Source organism: Haplochromis burtoni, unplaced genomic scaffold, assembly GCF_018398535.1.
Source record: "Haplochromis burtoni strain Fernald_Lab_line unplaced genomic scaffold, NCSU_Asbu1 Contig_27, whole genome shotgun sequence".
Classification (NCBI taxonomy): domain Eukaryota; kingdom Metazoa; phylum Chordata; class Actinopteri; order Cichliformes; family Cichlidae; genus Haplochromis; species Haplochromis burtoni.
The window spans coordinates 2,482,015-2,502,836 of record NW_024582388.1 but is presented as its reverse complement, the minus strand read 5'-3'; the positions used below and the strand labels follow the sequence as shown (position 1 = coordinate 2,502,836).

Sequence of the window (20,822 nt, the reverse complement as noted above, 5' to 3'; positions counted from 1 at the left end):
ACGAACCCTGGTATGAAGATATGTGGCTTATTATATTTTTTGAGTTTGAAATAAAATACACTGTGAATGTCTTTTATAGTTTTGTATTTTGTTGTAAAATTTAAAAATAATTCCCGCAACTCGTAGCCACCATTGTTGTTAAGATTGTAGTGTTTGGTTGCAATTTTTGTTTCCTTCTATGACATGGACATGTTTGATATTCAACCTTTTTTACAACCTTTTTTATTTAAACCTGAAAATAGTTTAACAAGGAAAGCAAAGAAGAAAACATAATGGGCGTTAGTCAAACTGTATATCACAATGATGGTGTTCACAGAGGCGATATGAAGAGAATACGGAAATATCTGTGTTTGTGCAGCATAGCTCCTCTTTGCCGATCTAGAAGACGGCAGTTTTATATATTCTGATTTTCTCGATCGATTCCATTAGCAATAATTTGTATTTAATGTTTGTTGCCCTTTTGGAAATTCTATTTGTGTCTTGTGGCAACTGTCAAACAAGTATAACAACATTTAACAATATAGAAACCACTGTTACGCACATTAAAAACCTTAGAAAAACAAAAGAAAGTGCTGTGTACAAATCCAGCAGCAGCAAGACAGCATCTATTTTTGGTCGTTATCCGAGGCCAGTTAGACTCCTTGTGCGAGAAAAATGTAGACACAGTGTTTGGTTTTATGATCAGCAGATCTTTTAGTTGACCAAATGCATCAAATGCTTTGTCTTTGCGCACAAGCACTTTCCTCCCTCTTTCTCCTCTTCCTAGCAACAGGAAGGCTTTGAAAACGAATTCTACATGTTTCCTTTTTACTGGAAATTGCAACCAAAAGGAGCACTTTAACATTTTATGATGCTTCTAATATGGAGTGCAACCAGTTTACATTGCAGATCAAAAAATGTGTTAAATATTTTCAACTTTTAACCAGTAAAAATATACCGCACATGTTTGACAGTGTGAACAGGCAACATGTTAAGACCCACGAGATTGAAAGAGACGGGGTTCCTTTAAGTTTTACGTTTTCATTGCACAGGTAATGTAATTTTCTCCTGGGCGAAGTGGCTTTTTGCGATTTGTTGCCTTGTTACTAACAGTAAACATAAATGTATTCAGCAACCTTTAACAAAAGTAAGTGCATTCTTTATTTTGGAGTGTTTTATTTAGAGACAGTGAAACTTCCTTAATTCTTTTGAAAGGCTTTTGTCATTTCTTAAATGAATAATGAATATTTAAAACCGGCATGTTTTAAAGGTAAAATTAAATTAGCATCATGTTTACTGTTTAATAGTCAAACTGCAGTTTCTGGCTTTGGTCTTCTTTCCTTTGCATCCATCGTTTGTCATCCTCTGTGTTCATCGTTTTTCCCTCGTTTCCTTTCCTGTCTTTCAATTTTCCACCCACTACTACATCCTCAGGAGCCTGTCTTCTCCTCTACCTTTTCTCCTCCTATCTCCCTTGGCCAAAAGTGTCAGTATATTGACCATCATAGTCAGGTAAGGTCATGCGCCTAGCATGCTCAAACAGGCAGCATGTACTGGAGTCTTATCGTTCTTGCTTGGTCTGCAGCTACTCATGTGTTGAGCACTTTCTGCGTTATTGAAATTGATTTGGTTACGCCAACACGAGTGTACAGCCATCACTTCCACTGACGAATACAGTAGACTATATATAGCAATGCACCTAGCATGCTCGAATGCATCCAATCTTTTTATAACTGCTTGGTTTGATACTGTTACTACATGAATAATTGCGCCTTTGGGAACAAAGCAGTGAATTGGAGCTACAGAGGTGATGCAGTTCTTCCATGTATTTGTTTTATGTTTTAATCTTATTAAAAACAAGTCCTACATGGCTGGAAATACATTGAATTGAAGACTAACAGTTAGCTTCATTGTGTAGAGATGATTGCTTTTCATGCAGGGCTTGACACTTTAACCTAATAATCATTCATAATCTGATAATTTGACATGTCTGTGCAGAAGACGGGGGAGGAAATTGAAGCCCAGATGACCATTGAGGAGAGGAAGCAGATGATTTCAACTCGTGAGGATGCTTGGAAGGCAAAGGGCAAAGGAGCAGCTAATGACTCCACCCAGTACACAGTGGCTGCACGTATGGTCAAGAAAGGTGGGTGACTGGGGTGGTGTTTAAAAATGCTATAGAAAAAGACTTTGAAGCAACAGTATGCACCCAAAAAAATGGATGTATTTGGACTCTAGTGCTATTTACAAATCTGCATTGACTTAGTTGGTGACACTGGCTGTCGAAATGTAGAGATGCACTTGGCTTCTGGTGCCAAAAATACCAAATGCAGAGTCTTTTTTTCACAGGCATTAAAGAAAAATTCAAGGACCTGATTGTGAGCAGGTTCATGTAGTAGTTATGTCGCTTGCTCTAAATTTGTGTCTATGTGTCTGCAGGCCTGGCAGCCTCCTCCTCCGTTATCAGCCCAATACTGTCGCCTGTCTCCACCAAGCTGAAGAGCAGCACGCCAGCTGTCAACAAACCACAAGAGGGTGAGATAGATTTGCAAGTCATCACTGTCACCCCAGAGAAATCGCTGTCAGAGCTTTTAAAAAACTAGTTTGCAGTTTACAGAAGCTGATGGATTTAAAAATAATTCCTAAAGTTCATAAAAAAATATCAGCTAATAACTTAAAAACAGTAATAACAGCACAAAACACAAAAAAGCTGGATGAACTTGTGTGTTTAATTTAATTACTTTAAGAAAATTTTAAGGGGTCCTGATATGTTTTCCTTTATTTTCTGTCAACTATAACTTTAAAATAACTTGGTGGATCCTCATATTGAATATGGCCAAAGTTTCAAATATGTAGGCCAGTTTATGTACAAGTATGAGACAGAAGCTTTAGACTATTCTAAGTTTGCTATTTATCCAGAATATCAGTGAGAGCAGGTAATCCTGTGAATACAACAGCCTCACCTACCTACTGTTCACAATTTTTGTATGCAAATAGCAGAAGAGCGTTGGCTTAAAGGGAGAGACACTAAAACAGCTTGTAAACAGAGGAAGAACTAAGAGACTATGCCAAGGCCCAGTATATGATAAATAAGGATCATTTTGAACTGTGAATAATGTAAAAGCAGTCCAGAAAAATACAGGGATAGAAACGAACGTAATGAGAGCACCTCAATCTTAATCACAGCTGTTGTTTTAAAACTTGAATTATGTCTTCCAGAAATTGAGGCGAGGCCGGACATGGAGTCAGATAAGAAGCTTGACAAGTTGGAAAGCTTCTTGGGGCGCTTGAATAGCAAAGGTAAGTACATCCGCAGTGACTTTGACCTCATCTTAGGAATGTATTTCATTTTAAAAGCATTTTTAGTGCCAATCCCCCAAAAATATCAACACTCTGCAGTGTTACCTTCAAAGAATCTGTATAGATTGCATCCTTATTATTTTAAACTGTTTTTTTTTCAGTGGCAGGTTTGCAGGAAACCACTATAACAGTGACTGAGAAGGCCGTGAAGGAAGTGATGAAGCTGGATGATGAGATCTTCTCCAAGTTTTACAGGCGTGTCGCTGAATTTCCACGCATGCCCACCAGGATTGACATCAGCGAGGATTTTGACAGCATATTTGGCTCCCAGGCTCCCAAGTAAGAAAAAAAAGCTTCTAATTATACATCATCGGCCTCTTGGTAATTATTTTCCATTGTACTCATACTCATTTTTTCTTCCTGACTAGGCTGACTTCAGCCATGGTGCAGCACAAGCGCTCAGTTCGTCCTTCTAGAAACGTTCAGTCATCTAAAAACCCTCTGAAGATGCTGGCAGCTCGAGAGGACATCCGACATGAGTACACAGAGCAGAGACTTAACGTGGCACAGTTGGAAAGCAAGAGAATGAAATCCGAGAAGACGAGTAAGAACATTACTCTGTGTTTAGGAGTTTGTAGAACAGAAGACTTAATAGAGCCCCTCTGTTATTGTTTGTAATAAAAAAAGCAACAACAGCAAAATTGGAAACATTATTGTCGTTTCGAGCCAACAAAACTACATTGATTTTTAACCTCTGCAAATTAGCGTGACCCATTTATACAGACGTTTTTTTCTGCAGGGATTTTATTACTTTAATGTTTAATGAAGCAGTTATGTTAGTTATTTATTAATTTTTATTCCAGTAGGCCTTTATTGTTTTTATAAAGTGTGTATTTTCTCATTTCAGTGAATAAAACCTCAGAATACTCCGAGGCTGCTCTGGCAGGTCTGGCCAGTAAAGAAAACTTCAGCAATGTGAGTCTGCGCAGCGTCAACATCTCAGAGCAGATGTCTAACAACAGCGCTGTGCCGTACAAGAACATCATGCTGATGCAGATCAAAGGTGAAAACTCGCTTATATTGTGTGTTTGTCTTAACCTGTCTACCATTGTTTAATGCTGTGTCATCTCCAGCTCCCAGACATGAAATAAACATAATCTTGGACTACAACCTTTTAAATGAGAGCTTCATTCATTCTTCATTTAGTCTAAAACTAGGTCTAGTGGCACTGTGGGGTAGGGGTTAACACATTTGCTTTACCTAGTTTAAGATCAGGAGGAGACACAAACCCTTGTGCTGATCCCAAATCTGAATAAATGGGAGAGACGAATCTGGTGTAACAGCTGTGCCATATCAAATATGGGAAGCCCTCTCCTTGGGGAAAAATGAGCAGCCAAAACTACCTTTAGTTTTCAGAAACTGGCTGTTAATGTTTAGGTTCATACTGCAGTTAGTGTTCTATATGAAAGTCATATTGTTGCATCATAAACTGCATCCATAAACTGTGTACCTGCGTGTCACAAACATGGAATCTGCTAATAAATCCTAGACTTTCCTTGAAAACTCTGCAATTTCAGCAATTGAATGTAATTGTATTAATAAGGCTTCAAAAGGCACTAAGAGGGTTGAATTAGCAGATAGTTCTCAGCTGTGTCAGCACCACCACCTGCTGTGGCAACCACACCCCTAATTTTAATGTTTCACAGTATTCAGTCCAGTGATTTAAACATGAAGTGATTGAGGTGAAGCAGACATCTTGCTGTAGGCGTCTAGGTTGGTAGCCTCAAGAAAGTCAAAAGTGGTCATGCCTCGAATAATAAATAAATAATACTATTATTATAAAATATTGAGTTTTGTATGTACAGCAACAAACAAAAGGGGAAATTGCTGTATACAAAACAGAATCTTTTTTAAAGGCTGTAATCTGCATTTTAATGATGATACATCAACAGAGCTATCTGTGAATAATAAGTCTGTTTTTCATATGTTGATTTGGTCATCTCAACGTGTAGTCAGGCTTTTGCTCCTGTGATAATCCACCAATAAGAAAAGAAGGGTCACACAAATTGTCGTTTCCATCTGTCCTTGTAAAATACTCAAAGGCGCTACACAAGTTTTGCCTCAAGCAGAACATCTATGATAAATCTACGGAGAAAATGAATTAAAGTGGCTTCATATTTCTTGCAGGTCGTCGTCATGTTCAGACCAGACTAGTGGAGCCCAGAGCGTCGTCTCTGAACAGCGGGGATTGTTTCCTGTTGGTCACTCCAGAGCACTGCTTTGTTTGGATGGGAGAGTTCTCAAACGTTATTGAGAAGGCGAAGGTGAGTGTTACCACTCTGTCTGGTGTGGTCAGAGCTACAGTAGCCATACTGGTGTTTGAAAAAAAAAGATTCATTGATTATTTAACTTTCATTCTCTGCGCACACACCAACTGGCACATATGCCCATCTGCTCCTCATCAAACACGTTTTCAGCCTCTCCATTTTCCCAAAGGACGTCTGTCTAGACAGTTTTTAATAAACATTTGTTTTTCTTCTCTGTGATCTTTACACACTTTATTGTGATTTTATGCATGAAGAGCCAAGAAACAGTCGACCAAATCTCTTTAGTATGACTTTTTTTGTTGTTGACTTTAATATTTGACATTCTTATGAAGTTTCACCTCTTACTTCTGAGGGGTATTAAATAAGCTAAATTTATTTGTTGTCTACATCAACATCATGGTGAGGATATGGTTACATTTACTCTTTATTTTTCTTTATATGCGACTCAGATCTACTTTATTCTTGTCAGTTTAAACAGCAAATCACATGTCTAGTCTTTTTTTTTATCATCATTGACACAGCTTCTGTATGTGTTACTAAGTTAGATACAGGTCTGATTTTCTTCACTTAATTTGACCTTAGTTTGAACAGTAACCCAAAATTTACACTACTCCAGTCGTCACCAAGATAACTCAACTCTGTCCCGGGGAGATGAGCGAGCTGAGCGTTGTGTCTCTCTACTAGAGCCTTGTTAAGTTAAGAGATGCTGACAGTAGTGGTTAAGTGAGCCTCCACATCCTAAAAGTTTGGAAAACTCTCTCAGGGAAACCATTCATGTAACATCCACACCGCTCCAGGCTCAGATTCCACATCCACACACAGGATTAAAAAGTTTCCTCTTTGTCATCTGCTTACACTTCATTGGCCTCCATGTTTACGTCTATGCATGCAGATTAAAACAGAATCTAGCCCATGAAACTGAAATCTATCATATTTAATAGCTGATAAGATGATTCTTTTTCTTTTGTGAATGCAGGCAAACGATTTGGCCACATTCATCCAGACAAATAAGGACATGGGCTGCAGGGGGAACCAGGTGCAGACCATCGAAGAAGGGGTGAACCCACAGAGTCCAGATACTCAGGAGTTCTGGTCAGTCCTCGGTGGACAGATGGCATATCAGTGTAAGACATAAGCTTTTGTCTGTGCGTTTGAACCACTGCACACACTTGCGTTGATAATATCTTAACATTTTCGGTTACTATGTTTAATTGTAGCGGCGGGTCCAGCAGAGGAGGACGAGCAGTTTGAGAATGCCATCGTGGAAACCAACTGTATTTTCAGACTGCAGGATGATAAGCTGGTTCCTGATGATGATGAGTGGGGGAAGGTCCCACGCAGCTCCCTCCTGACATCCAAGGAGGTGATCTATAAAAGCCTCATTATAATTTTGATAGCTGCTTTTAAATTTTCAGCAGAATTTCACGTTTCCGCTTTCTGAACTTGGAAAGATTTCATGAACGGAGAGGAAATAGGATTTCATCACTGGTGTAGTTTAGCTTTATTTTTGGTTTGCATGTGAATGGGACACTTTTCAGCATTTCTGTCACATGTGCCACATGAGAATGCAAACCACTGTATTACAGAAGAGAAATATTACATGGAAGAAATCAAAGTTTCTTCTAAAAAAATAAGAAGCAGACCTGTAGATGAAGGTCAAAGATAATGAATGGACTCTCTGGAGTCTAGAAGGTGGTGGTGGTGGATCAGAGAAAGAATTTCTGATGCAAACTTTATATGAGATGCAAAATAAAAAGAAGCTGGAGATTCACTGTCCTGAATTTACAGGGACTGAACCTATGCTAACTTTCTGGAGCTAGAAAGGACTATTTTTGGAGACCGTCAAGCTATCAGCTTACACTTAGTTGGCAAGCTGCATGCATCCACTGTATATTGCACAGACACCTGCAAATTTGAACTAAGTAACATACAAAGGGGCAAGAGTTTCAGTCACTAAAGTGATGCACACACTTCTTGGATTGTCTCTTGCAAGAGTGTCAAACATAATGTCAAAGACTCTGATCCAGCTCACTGGGCAACTTTGGGAAATGTGAAGGAGACAATCATTTTATTAGACTTTTAATTGTATTTTCAGCATAGTTAACATATTATTCTACTGATAAATACCTCCACCACATCTATTCATACTGCGCCAGAGTAATTATGTAAAAAATAAACAATTAAATTGCAGAAAAGGTTTTTTTTATACTAGAAAAATTTCTTCTTCTTTTTGTTTTGTTTTTTTAGACTAGGTCCACAGTTAAACAAACAAATCATTCTATGAATTTACAAATCTTTCTGCATTATAATTACAGGATAATCTGGTCAATAAGCTACCAGAACTTTTCCCATAATTTTACATATTAATTTATTTATTTTGTTGACATACATTTAATACGACAGCATTTCTTTATCACATAGAACAATCGAGTAATACTGTTGAAATTGCACTTCTCATATTAACAGATCTCAGGGATTAAATGTGTAGTTAAACATCTTTACATTGACAGAAAGAAGAGTTTCACTGATCTGGTTAAGTTCAAAGTGGGCTATATAGGGCCCTCGATATAAAATAAGTTTGATGTTCTTGGTCTATAGCAAACAGCAGACCATATAATCTGCTAGATTTTTCCATTAAAATGCTTAAAAAAGGGAATAAAGCTGCAAATTCATATGAGAAATCCAGTTCAGTGACTGTCAGTCAAAGCAGTCGTGCTCCTCAAAATGCAAACTTTAAGCTTTAGTAAAATTTACTGTGGTGAGTTATATATAGCTCACCACAGTACACAGAGGTTAAAACATGTTTGCAGTGATTGTTTTTTGAGTTTTTTGTATTTTACTTCTTATTTCTGGGATTTATATAACAACACTACATGTGTTATTGCATATAATATAGATGATTTTCTCCATATGTAACTTAAAAGGGGTTTATTAAGTTTGAAGCAGTGCTAACTGGGTGTCTGTGGTTGTTGTGCTTTCTGTGCTGCAGGTTTTGGTGTTTGATTTTGGCAGTGAGGTGTATGTGTGGCACGGTAAAGAGGTGACTCTGGCCCAAAGGAAGGTGGCCTTCCAGCTGGCTAAACACCTGTGGAACGGGACGTTTGACTACACGTGCTGTGACGTGAACCCTCTGGACCCCGGAGGCTGCAACAAACTCATACCCAGGTGAGAATACACATGCCTGCTTCACATTTTTACTTCTGGCCTCAATCGAACAACAAAAATGCATAGTGTTTTAAAATGATCAACTTTATTTCTTAGTTTTTAAAAGGCTTTTGGTTTCATGAAGTTTAACGTCCTTTTACTCTTTTTTTTTAACCACGCTCTTCTCCACAGGAAGGGCCAGGGCCGTCCTGACTGGGCAATATTCGGCAGGCTGACAGAGCACAATGAGACAATCTTATTCAAGGAGAAGTTCGTGGATTGGACTGAAGTAAAGTCCCCAACGCCAAAGGAAGGCTGCGAGCTTGTACCTGAGCAGAAGGTGCAAATCAGGCTCTTGTTGTATGAGGATAAATAGCTTTATTCCAGAGATTATCCACATCAGAGAAGCCTCATATATCGACTTTATCTCCCCATCTGTTTATTTGTTGGGCTGTCTCAGTCAGGCTTAGTTCATTTTGTCAGGAACAGTTTATTACACACTGGGACCAGGAATTAGAGCGGATATGCCTTTGGTTAGATGCTGTATGAAGCATTAGTGTGTCAAAGTGCCTTATTTTGCCTATTGGCTCAGTTTTCGCTATCACATCTTAACATTTCATTTGATTCTAATCCTATCTGCAATCTTTCTCCCAGGAGGCTCCAAGGCGAGAGTGCCGGCCTTACGATGCCACCCTAATGCTGCCTGTCCTGCAGTCATCAGTTTCCATGATTTTGGATGGGGTGAATGTCGGGCGTGGCCACGGTCGAGTGGAATCAGAGGACTCCATGAGGACTCAGCAGATCGTCACAGTTTCTGTGGACGTTTGGCACATCCTGGAGTTTGATTACAGCCGTCTGCCACGCCAGAGCATAGGCCAGTTCCACGAGGGGGACGCATATGTGGTCAAGTGGAAGTACATGGTCAGCACCTCAGGTTGGTCTCTAGTCATATTCTGACATGGTAAAAAATGATCTACTTGACTTTTTGCATTTGTGTGCTTTATGGCACACAAACAGGTAGGTGAGCTCTGATAATTCATTACAACACCACCTCACTCAAAAAGATGTAAACGTTTTTTGTTGTGTAGTGAAAAGAGTAGTTTTAGAGTGGTTTATTGATCCTTTTGTTGTCTGTTTCTGTATTTTGGCCCTAGTTGGTCGCAGGCAGAACCCAGAGGCAAGGAGCAGTGGGCCCGGGAAGGAGAAATGCTGCTACTTCTTCTGGCAGGGGCGACACTCCACTGTCAGCGAGAAGGGGACGTCAGCACTGATGACGGTGGAGCTGGATGAGGAGAGAGGGGCACAGGTACAAGAGACAAGGCAGTCAGTGTTTAAAAACATATTATCAGCTCTGCGGTGAAGGCTGATGTTATGAAATGCTACTGAAGTAACACACTAGCCCGCTTCCATTGAATCGTTCATCACAGGAGATTACGACGGCATTAAGATGGCTAAGAATGAAAGTTTTGTACAATGTTCTCTTTATGACGCGCACATGTACACATGTACAGAAAGATGGACAGTGCATACATTTGTAATCTTGACTTTAACAGAGTAATTTGACCACTGTGTGTTACAGATGCAGGTGCAGCAAGGAAAGGAGCCGGCATGTTTCCTGCAGTGCTTCAATGGAGGAATGATCGTCCATGCAGGCAAAAGGGAGGAGGAGGAGGAGAACACTCAGAGTAAATATTTGGACTTTTCCGTTTTTTATTCTATTTACCTTTATATATTGTTATTATATTATATTATTTTTTATTATTTAATATTGGTATTAAATAAAGAAAATAAATTGTTGTTGTTATAATATGATTTATGTTGGATTGCTGATTAAGGATTAAGGATAAAAACTTCCTGTCACTCACGCTTACCTGCTCTAATCAGGTGAGTGGCGTCTTTACTGTGTGCGTGGTGAAGTGCCGGTGGAGGGCCACCTGCTGGAGGTGGCTTGTCACTGCAGCAGTCTTCGCTCTAGAGCCTCCATGATCCTGCTCAACATCAACAAGGCCATCATCTACCTGTGGCACGGCTGCAAAACGCAGCTGCACACCCGCAGTGTTGGAAACACGGCCGCTCTTAAGATAAAGGAGCAGTGAGTGTTTATAAAGACAGTGTTTCCTCATTTTACACTCTCATCTGAGAATTGAATATCATTTCTCTCTTTGCTGCTTTCAGATGTCCTCTGGAAGCAGGTCTCCACAGCAGCAGCAAAGTGACCATCCATGAGTGTGATGAGGGGGTGGAGCCTCCAGGCTTCTGGGAGGCTCTGGGGAGAAAAGACAGGAAAGCCTATGACTGCATGCTTCAAGGTACAGGAAACAGCGTTTTTATATGTTGACACCATAGACTCAGCTTGTCTGAAATTTGCTTAACAATGCATTGTTATAACACCATTGTTGTTTCCTAGCATCACTTATACTACCATTGCCACACTGCTGCAGCAGTAACTGTAATTATAACTGATATCATTTCTAGTAAAGTTAAAAATATCTTGTTTAGCTCACATTATGAATTCACTACATACAATAAAATTCATACAGCATACTTGCTTATACTACCACACAGTAAAATTGCTCTTTTGCATTCTTGTACATTGCACAATAAAGTGCATGAATATATTATCTGTAGGTCAAATTTTAACCTTTTTAAAAGCCCTTATGATGGCTTAATAACAATTTAGTTCAATTTTATTTTATTTATAACCAACTCAAGCCTCAATGTGATTTTTACTGTAGGGCAGTGATTCTCAAATTGTGGGCCCGGTATTGCAGGTGGTCCACAGTAATAACAGAAACTCAGTTTGAAATTGCTCACAAGTATGTACAGTTACATATTTATATTCGTTTATATAAAAAGTGAATCAAAACTGGTAATAAAAGACAGTTAGTTTGTGTTATTGCAAATATTACTCTGACCTAAATTTTATGCTTATGCATTGAATTTTGTGTCCCAGTGCCAGGTGGGTTACACATTAGTCATAACACATGAGCTCAGTGTGACTATGCATATGACTGGGTAGCATTAGCAGTTCATAGTCAACAGCTTGTGTTTTTTGTTTTTTAGTATTAAAACATTCAAAGAAATGCATCACTTTCTCTTGTGTTTTGAATTGAAGATTTAAGATTGGGTGGGCTTCATGGGATTTTTTGGTTTTTAAAGAGGTCACAGGATTCTTGAATTTGGGAATGACTGTTTTAATGTAAAGACCTAATGCTCTTTACTCTACAATATAAGATTTTAGAGTATTTCACAAACTGCAGTATTTTTATTTTTTTAGGAATTAACAATAACAACAATTGTTTATCAAAAATATATAAATGAAATCAGAAATAACAGGTTTGATTTTTTTTTCCAATGTTTAACAAAATATTAAATCATGAGGTGTAGTCTAAAGCTCTCCACACCTACACTGGTCATCATCTGAAGAAGGATGATGTATCTTGTTGTTTGTCAGATCCAGGAAAATTCAATTTCACCCCACGGCTCTTCCAGCTGAGCAGCACATCTGGAGATTTTGTAGCAAATGAGTTTTTCCACCCGTCCAGAGCTCCAGACCTGGTCAGCTCGCTGCCTTTCCTGCAGGAAGATCTGTACAATGCACCTCAACCTGGTGAGACTGAAACACAAACGTTTGGCGGGTGGGGATTTATATTCTTCTAGTTAAAGCTTCCATCCATCCTTGCTCCATAAGCTTCGAGTGAGGAAACAGGAGTGTTTTAGATAGATATGCCATCCACCTCATTTAAAATCTATAGCAACTGTGTGATGCTGTCATTATCAATATGGACCAAAATCTCTGAATGTTTTCAGCGTCTTGTTTAACCCACTACTAGCTGAGTATACAGTGGGCCAAAATGTATTTAGTCAGCCACCGATTGTGCAAGTTCCCCCACTTAAAATGATGACAGAGGTCAGTAATTTGCACCAAGGTACACTTCAACTGTGAGAGACAGAATGTGAAAAAAAAATCCATGAATTCACATGGTAGGATTTGTAAAGAATTTATTCGTAAATTAGGGTGGAAAATAAGTATTTGGTCACCTCAAACAAGGAAAATCTCTGGCTCTCACAGACCTGTAACGTCTTCTGTAAGAAGCTTTTCTGTCCCCCACTCGTTACCTGTATGAATGGCACCTGTTTGAATCATCATCTGTATAAAAGACACCTGTCCACAGCCTCAAACAGTCAGACTCCAAACTCCGCCATGGCCAAGACCAAAGAGCTTTCGAAGGACACCAGGAAAAGTATTGTAGACCTGCACCAGACTGGGAAGAGTGAATCTACAATAGGCAAGCAGCTTGGTGTGAAAAAATCAACTGTGGGAGCAATCATCAGAAAATGGAAGACATACAAGACCACTGATAATCTCCCTCGATCTGGGGCTCCACGCAAGATCTCATCCCGTGGGGTCAAAATGATCATGAGAACGGTGAGCAAAGATCCCAGAACCACACGGGGGGACCTGGTGAATGACCTGCAGAGAGCTGGGACCAAAGTAACAAAGGTCACCATCAGTAACACACTACAACGGCAGGGAATCAAATCCCGCAGTGCCAGACGTGTTCCGCTGCTGAAGCCAGTGCATGTCCAGGCCCGTCTGAAGTTTGCCAGAGAGCACATGGATGATACAGCAGAGGATTGGGAGAATGTCATGTGGTCAGATGAAACCAAAGTAGAACTTTTTGCTATAAACTCAACTCGTCGTGTTTGGAGGAAGAAGAATACTGAGTTGCATCCCAAGAACACCATACCTACTGTGAAGCATGGGGGTGGAAACATCATGCTATGGGGCTGTTTTTCTGCCAAGGGGACAGGACGACTGATCCGTGTTAAGGACAGAATGAATGGGGCCATGTATCGTGAGATTTTGAGCCAAAACCTCCTTCCATCAGTGAGAACTTTGAAGATGAAACGAGGCTGGGTCTTCCAACATGACAATGATCCAAAACACACCGCCCGGGCAACAAAGGAGTGGCTCCGTAAGAAGCATTTGAAAGTCCTGGAGTGGCCTAGCCAGTCTCCAGACCTCAACCCCATAGAAAATCTGTGGCGGGAGTTGAAAGTCCGTGTTGCTCGGCGACAGCCCCAAAACATCACTGCTCTCGAGAAGATCTGCATGGAGGAATGGGCCAAAATACCAGCTACTGTGTGTGCAAACCTGGTAAAGACCTATAGTAAACGTTTGACCTCTGTTATTGCCAACAAAGGTTATGTTACAAAGTATTGAGTTGTATTTTTGTTATTGACCAAATACTTATTTTCCACCCTGATTTACGAATAAATTCTTTACAAATCCTACCATGTGGATTCATGGATTTTTTTTTCACATTCTGTCTCTCACAGTTGAAGTGTACCTCTGGTGCAAATTACTGACCTCTGTCATCATTTTAGGTGGGGGAACTTGCACAATCGGTGGCTGACTAAATACTTTTTTGCCCCACTGTACCTAATAAAGTATCCAGTGATTGGATATAGGGAACCTTCCTAGAGGTAGAAAAAGTGGTGAAGCATATCTGTCTGATGTATGTGCATTTATGTAATTCTTTATTCGTTTCCACAATTCATTACTGTTCATTTTTTGGACGATTCAGGGTTTGTGCGTCATTCGTTCATCTGCACAGTTAAGAACAGATTTGTGAGAACACACTGTTTGTGAATGAAGACCAATGTTTTTATTGACTGCTGGGGAATAAAATGAGCAGCTGAGCTGTTATGAAAACAGTTTTATTTTAATTATGTTGAATTATTTGTGGACAAAATACATGCATAAACTGTACTGTGGGAGCTCTAATGTGCAAGAGTATTCATATTCATCATCTCAGCTCAAAGGTTGTTTTTCTTTTCATTTAGTTTGATCTTGTGTCATTTGAGTAAAATATACACCTATGTACATTTCTACAACCTGAACCTTTAGAACATGTCAGTGTTTTAGAATGAGATCAGTTGTATCTGTCCAAGATGGTGCCAGAGAGAGTGAGGATATAAAAATAGCTTCATCCCATCATCTCTTTCTCACATCCTTGCAAAAACAAGATGAAGAGATGTTATTTAGGAACTGATTTTTTGCAAAATGAAAGACACACTTTCAAATCTCATTGTCTTTTTTATCCTCACACTGATGCTCGCACAGACTTAAAGGATCATTTGGGGGGGGGGGGGGACACTTTAAAATGTAGATGCGTAACTACAAATCCAGAACATACAGTATGCAGATTACACCGCATATTTCTTACTGTATCTTATGTCTCTGGCACAGCTTTGTTCCTGGTGGATAACTTCCATGAGGTTTACCTGTGGCAGGGCTGGTGGCCTCAGGACAGCGAGAGGACTGGCTCTGCTCATATCCGCTGGGATGCAGACAGGAAGTGCGCGATGGAGACTGTGCTGCAGTACTGCAAACGTGAGGCAAACATCCAGAAACTTTAAAAGCAGAAAAGAAAAACATTAGGAAAAGGTTAATGTGTGATTTAATGAGAACCTTGTGCTGATTTTCTCCTGCAGAGAGGAATGAGAAGAAGCCTCAGAAGTCATACCTGATCCACGCCGGCCTGGAGCCGCTCACCTTCACCAACATGTTTCCCAGCTGGGAGCACAGAGAGGACGTGGCTGAGATTACAGAGAAAGTGAGCAAGACATATTGTTATCCTATACTTTTTCTCTTGGACTTCACTGCAATGGCTTTCCTTATTCATGTTCAAAGTAATTCATATTTAGTTTATACTCAGCCTTGCACCCCCTCAGGTCAGTTTCATGTCCGAAACAAGCTATTCTGACTCCCTTCATCCTTCTTTTAAAACATCTTTTCCGTCCCACATAAAAAAAAATTAAAAAATTTAATAAAACTTCCTTTCTTCCTTTTTATATGCCCTCATCCAAAGTGGAAAATGTGATTAACATTTAGATTATGCTATATTTTTCCTTCCTCACTGATACAAAGCGGTTTCTCACAATTACTACAAAGGAGCCTGTGCATGCTCTGTTGTGGCTGCAGGAGGCGGAGGTGTGTAACCAGATCATCCTGGTGGAGGACGTGTTGGCCCGGCTCTGTCAGAACACCTTCCCTCTGGCTCAGCTGCAGGCCCGGCCGCTGCCAGAGGGAGTTGACCCACTCTGCCTGGAGCTCTACCTGTCTGACCAGGACTTTGAGGTCAGTAAAGTGAAGAAAAACTATGTTACTTTTGCTTTGAAGTTTTTGTTGGCAGCGTTTTAGTCAAAAAAAAAAAAAAATCAGCATGTTTCTTTCCTTTTACCAGATTTTTTTTTTATAACTTTTAAATCTGATTGCAATGACAGCTCAGTTGAAATCAGATTAGTCACATGACTTACCTGTGACCTAATTAAAGTAGAAGTGTAATATCTATAGTAGCAGCTTTTTGACACAGTGAGGCATTTTTTCTGAAGTGACATTTTCACTTGGTTATCTTTTATTGATGAGAAGGAAAATGTAGCTGATGACATTTTAACACTGTGGCAAACAGGAAAATGTTGCCTGACTGTACCTATAAAAAGCAAAAACTGTATCTGTTTGGTTTGTTCCCTGGAAGTTCCCTGGCCATTTACAAGTGTGCATTTGCAATTTCACCATCAGCCTCAGGCTTACATAGACAGCAGACAACTTCTTTGTCAATCTGTCCTGTCTTACAAGTTTTGAGTTTCGGTCTGTAACCTGGAGGCTAAACAGGAGGATCGTCCCCAGGATGAGAGTGGCTGTGCACAGTTCAGGTGTAAAGTCCTGAGGCCTCTGTGAGAGGACTTTCAGTGCAAAAAGCCTGAATGTGAGGCCACAGACAGACAATTGAAAGGAGCCACACCAGCAAAATCACCTGCTAATCTCTCCAGTTTTGCCTCTTTTTCGTCTTTGTCCTCTTCCATCATTTTGAGAAGCATACATGCAGATATACTTACAGAATGAAGCTTCCAGAAAGCAAAGACAAAACAGCAGCAACACTGGAAGTGCTGCAAAGATGCACAAACAGACAATTCTGAAATAGATCTCAGCCAATTTTATCTGGTGCATATTTTCTCTTTCTGTTTTTTTTATTGGCACAAACAAAAATAACCTCAGTGATTCACATCAGTGATTTGAGCAGTTATGTAGCAGGTACATCAACAAGTATAAATGGTGGAAAACCAGAACTGTACACAGTAACTAACCCTCAGTCATTAAAATCCATCTAACACCATCTAACTCTCACTTTACAGACCAGTTTGTAGGTGGATTCAGGTAAGAAGAGATGCTCGTGTGACTCATCCGCACTGACGACCCGTCCTTCTCTCGAGCACGTCAGCGCTGTGTTTAAAAAAAATCATTCCTGTCTCTTGAGTGTGGTGCTGGTCGAGGAGGAAAGGTTGTGCTTGGCTGCACGATTATGTCTGAAAAGATCATCCAGAAACACCATTACGCTGTTAGACAGTACTTTATAAAAGCTGCAATCACAAAGGACTTGGCACTTCAACTCCTTCACACAGGAGACAACAAATACAAAATGACACATGATCCAAAATTAGCTTCCATCTCTGCTGGGAGAAAAGATGAAAAGTTACAACTGACCACTTGAATCAGTCAGAGAATTCAGGATTTGATTGGTATATGCTGTAAGTGTGTACTTTTATACACTTCAGTTAATACCTCAGAGTTGAAGCTATAACTCTAATGTGCTTCTAAAGTCCTTCTTATTATAAATGACATAAAACATTCATAGTTTACAACTCCTTAAATATCCTACATACAGGACTTAAAAATTATTACATTATTTTCTTTTTCCTAAATGATCTTATGTAGGACGTGATTTATAGATAGGCTAAACTTTTCAAGTTCATTCAGGGTGTGCCCATAATGGTAAATCCACTGTAGGCTACCTTTAACTCATACCTGCACATCTTAAAAATACAAAATTCTTAGACCAAGTGAGGTGCCATTTTTACAGCAGTGAAAACCCTAAAGATGATGATGACGATGACCTGTCAATAGCTTGACAAGGATGGTTAGTCATCGATGTTGAAGCTAGTGGCCGGAAAGAAATCTAAACTCTGCATTTAGTTTGCTTCAGACGGAGGAGAATGGGATTTCGTTTTAGAAAAAACGTGAGATTTTCATGTTATTTTAATATTAATAAACACATCTAGCAGGCGTTCTTAAACTCAGCCTGGATAGACGTATATTTTCATTGTATGTTTGGTCTCAAATTGTATATAAAGTAGTAAAAAGTATTAAAAGCCTTAAATATATATTCTCTGTACCTGTAAACACCCAGTATTGCTCAGAATCGCATCAGGATTATTTGTCACTATTTACTAATATTGTATAGAAAAAAGCCATCAGGAAATTATGGGTTTTATGTAATGTTATAATTAATAATAATTAGTTACATCCTAGTGAGTTAAGAGGTCGCTTATCTCTTGATGTTTTCCTTGGTGGGAGTGGGTTTAGACTTTGAAATGATGTGTTTATGCTCTTGTGGTAATTGACAGGTTTTATCTGCGCAGCTGCAGTTTATCTCTCCGACCACGCCGCACTCCTTCCATACTTCTCTGCTCCTGCAGCTTTTCTCTTTGCACGCACGCACACAACTTCTACCTTTCCTCTCAGTGCAAATAAATGCTCTTTAGTGATTCACTGTTATCTGCACTGCAGTCTGACTCACTATCTGTCTGTGGAGCACAACATGGAGGCATGAAAAAACACCAACACTGGATGGAGTTGATTTGTTTCCCCACAGGGCACAAGATATCACGTCATGTTAGAGAATCAGTGAATTAGCAGATGTGATTGTACAAGAAAATATTTGAAAATATTGTTTTCCTATTTATATTAAACTGAACTTTTCTGAAAATCGTGCGCTCTGAAACATCTCACTGTGAAAGTACCAAAAAATGTATAATCACTAAGCACCTACTCATCTGTTTATCCATGAAATGATCCAGTGCAAAGTGCAAAGGACAACATCCTGCAGATATGGCGCTGGAGCTTCACTCAATCAAACATGATTGATCAGGTGATTTGAGCACTTCTAAAGACGCTGATCTCCTGAATTTTCATAGATAGATAGCCAGCCAAAAAGGTGTTTGGTCTATCATCTGGACACAGGAAAGAGAACAAGGATACAGGAAACAGAGAAGAGTATTCCAAGGAAGAGGTTTGCAAAGAAGAAGTGGGATGTGAGGCTGAATAACAAGGAAGGAGAAAGGATTTGCATCCACAGAGACCGACGTAGGGCACATCGGACATCAGAAGAAGCTTTTATGCAAACATAAAGCTGTGGATGCTTAAAACAGCTTGATCTAATTAGGGTTGGGCAGATAGGCACAAAGGATAGAATTAGGAAGCAAAATCAGTGATCATGTGAATAAACTAACCTTCAGAGTAAAACAGGAAGTAGGAAAAAGGCATACCTACACAAGAAGACTGAAACTAAACATGATAAGAGAGACATTTAAATGTTTCCTGTCTTAGACTTTTATCAAATTATATTTTTTGGTACTTTGACAGTCAGTGTTTCATCAAATGCACCTGCTAATAAAACTTAACACATTCAGGGTGTGTTAGTATAAAACAAAGGCTGAATTTTGTCACCGAACAACAATATTGATCATGTTGAACCATTATTAGTTAGAGTTAAATTGCCATCTCTCCTCTCTGAGGCTGTGCTTGGCATTCAGTGATGATCCTATCGCATTGCCTGTGTTCTCTTCTGAAACGTTTGTCTCTTTTTCTGACCCCAGAAAGCTTTGGAGGTGAAGAGAGAGGAATATGAACGTCTGCCAGGGTGGAAGCAAGTGAACTTAAAGAAGGCCAAAGGACTGTTTTAATCGTGTTTTTAATAGGAGTTGGTACGTGAAGAGGTACAAGAGAGGACAGTCGAGAGGGAGATGCGAGAAGAAGCCGCAGAGAGATGAACCTGCTTTTGATCTGATACGAGGAGAATGAGACTGGAGATGCACTCGCCTCGCTTATAGTGATGTTTTACTTCTCAACTTTGTCGTTACTTAACAAAATGAAATTCAAGCGGTATAACAAGCAGGTTAAAAAAAAAGACACCTGGCTTTGTTGCATACATGGCTTTTATGTGTGTCATAGCACTAAAATCACCGCTTATGGACTCGTCAAAGAAAAAGACTTGGACGCTTGTTGTCAGAGTGCCATGCTGTGGTTGTGTATGTGTGCGACTGTATATAATGTTTGTGTGCAACGTTAATTTGTGTAAAACTGTGTGTAGGTGCGCCTGTGACTTTGTATCTATGTAAAAACGAGTCCTGTCGTGTCAGATGTTGTAAGGAAAGTCGTCACTTCTTCTGTCCACACTGTCTGGATGCTGCCAGGCCTCATAGGTAACTCATATTGCTCAAAACTGCTGAAGTGACCCTGGTCTATTGGGCACCTGAGAGTTTCATTAGGAGAGAAACAGCAGCTTGAAGAATCTGATTGTATAGTGCCTTGCTTTTTGTGTACAGTTTATATACAGAAATTCTAGTCTGCATTTTTAAAGACTTTCTTTGTGATATAAGACATAGTGAATTAAATCACAATAATGCTCAACTCAGAAGTGGAGTCATTTGTGTCCTTGCTGCATACACTTTCATTTCATTGCATCATATCTCCAAAATACAGATGCTATCAGGAAAGAGTGAAGGGGGAAATTATAGCAACTGTTCCAAGTATTTTTACATAACTCAGTTTTTCCTTTTTCACTTTTTTTCACAATTTTTTTTCTGGTGGTTGTAATGAACTACTGGACTCTGCCCTCTTCTTTTGATCTAACTTGAAGATTAAAATAAAAAAATTATCATAAAATGTTGTCCCAATTCCAGAGACGCTGTGATGCAGAGTAGAATATAAATAAGAACTGAATGCAATGATTCTATAGTTTTTTCACAGCACAGCACAAAAAACATCAAATGTTTGAACTTTGAGGGGGAAAAAATGTCAGTTTAAATTTCCTGGCAGCAACATGTCTCAGAACACTTGGGCCAGTGTAGCATCCCCACTTCTTTTGGAAACTGCTGTTAAATGTTTGGGAACAGACCCGTTGCTGTGCTTCTGGGAGAGGAATATTGTTGGGACAGTGTAGTTTT

At 39.5% G+C, this 20,822-nt stretch overlaps 1 protein-coding gene across 10 annotated transcripts in view; it reads left to right on the top strand.

Annotated features, from left to right (window-relative positions):
- Window positions 1-20,286, top strand: part of LOC102294716 (supervillin) — a 48,366-nt gene extending 28,080 nt beyond the window's left edge. For 7 of the 10 annotated variants that reach the window (XM_042219053.1, XM_042219055.1, XM_042219054.1 and 4 more), the window contains 22 exons: window positions 1,414-1,491; window positions 1,978-2,125; window positions 2,419-2,514; window positions 3,199-3,279; window positions 3,441-3,618; window positions 3,708-3,883; window positions 4,187-4,342; window positions 5,467-5,603; window positions 6,583-6,730; window positions 6,824-6,969; window positions 8,596-8,771; window positions 8,943-9,090; window positions 9,405-9,684; window positions 9,905-10,056; window positions 10,330-10,435; window positions 10,635-10,842; window positions 10,926-11,059; window positions 12,205-12,360; window positions 15,007-15,150; window positions 15,252-15,373; window positions 15,742-15,897; window positions 19,473-20,286. In XM_042219053.1, the coding sequence (XP_042074987.1) occupies window positions 1,414-1,491; window positions 1,978-2,125; window positions 2,419-2,514; window positions 3,199-3,279; window positions 3,441-3,618; window positions 3,708-3,883; window positions 4,187-4,342; window positions 5,467-5,603; window positions 6,583-6,730; window positions 6,824-6,969; window positions 8,596-8,771; window positions 8,943-9,090; window positions 9,405-9,684; window positions 9,905-10,056; window positions 10,330-10,435; window positions 10,635-10,842; window positions 10,926-11,059; window positions 12,205-12,360; window positions 15,007-15,150; window positions 15,252-15,373; window positions 15,742-15,897; window positions 19,473-19,559 (3,213 nt within the window). In that variant the 3' untranslated portion in view covers window positions 19,560-20,286. The remainder of the gene's footprint in view (window positions 1-1,413; window positions 1,492-1,977; window positions 2,126-2,418; window positions 2,515-3,198; window positions 3,280-3,440; window positions 3,619-3,707; window positions 3,884-4,186; window positions 4,343-5,466; window positions 5,604-6,582; window positions 6,731-6,823; window positions 6,970-8,595; window positions 8,772-8,942; window positions 9,091-9,404; window positions 9,685-9,904; window positions 10,057-10,329; window positions 10,436-10,634; window positions 10,843-10,925; window positions 11,060-12,204; window positions 12,361-15,006; window positions 15,151-15,251; window positions 15,374-15,741; window positions 15,898-19,472) is intronic. The other 3 variants (XM_042219056.1, XM_042219058.1, XM_042219052.1) reach the window with 2 other exon arrangements.
- Window positions 20,287-20,822: the final 536 nt, after the last annotated feature.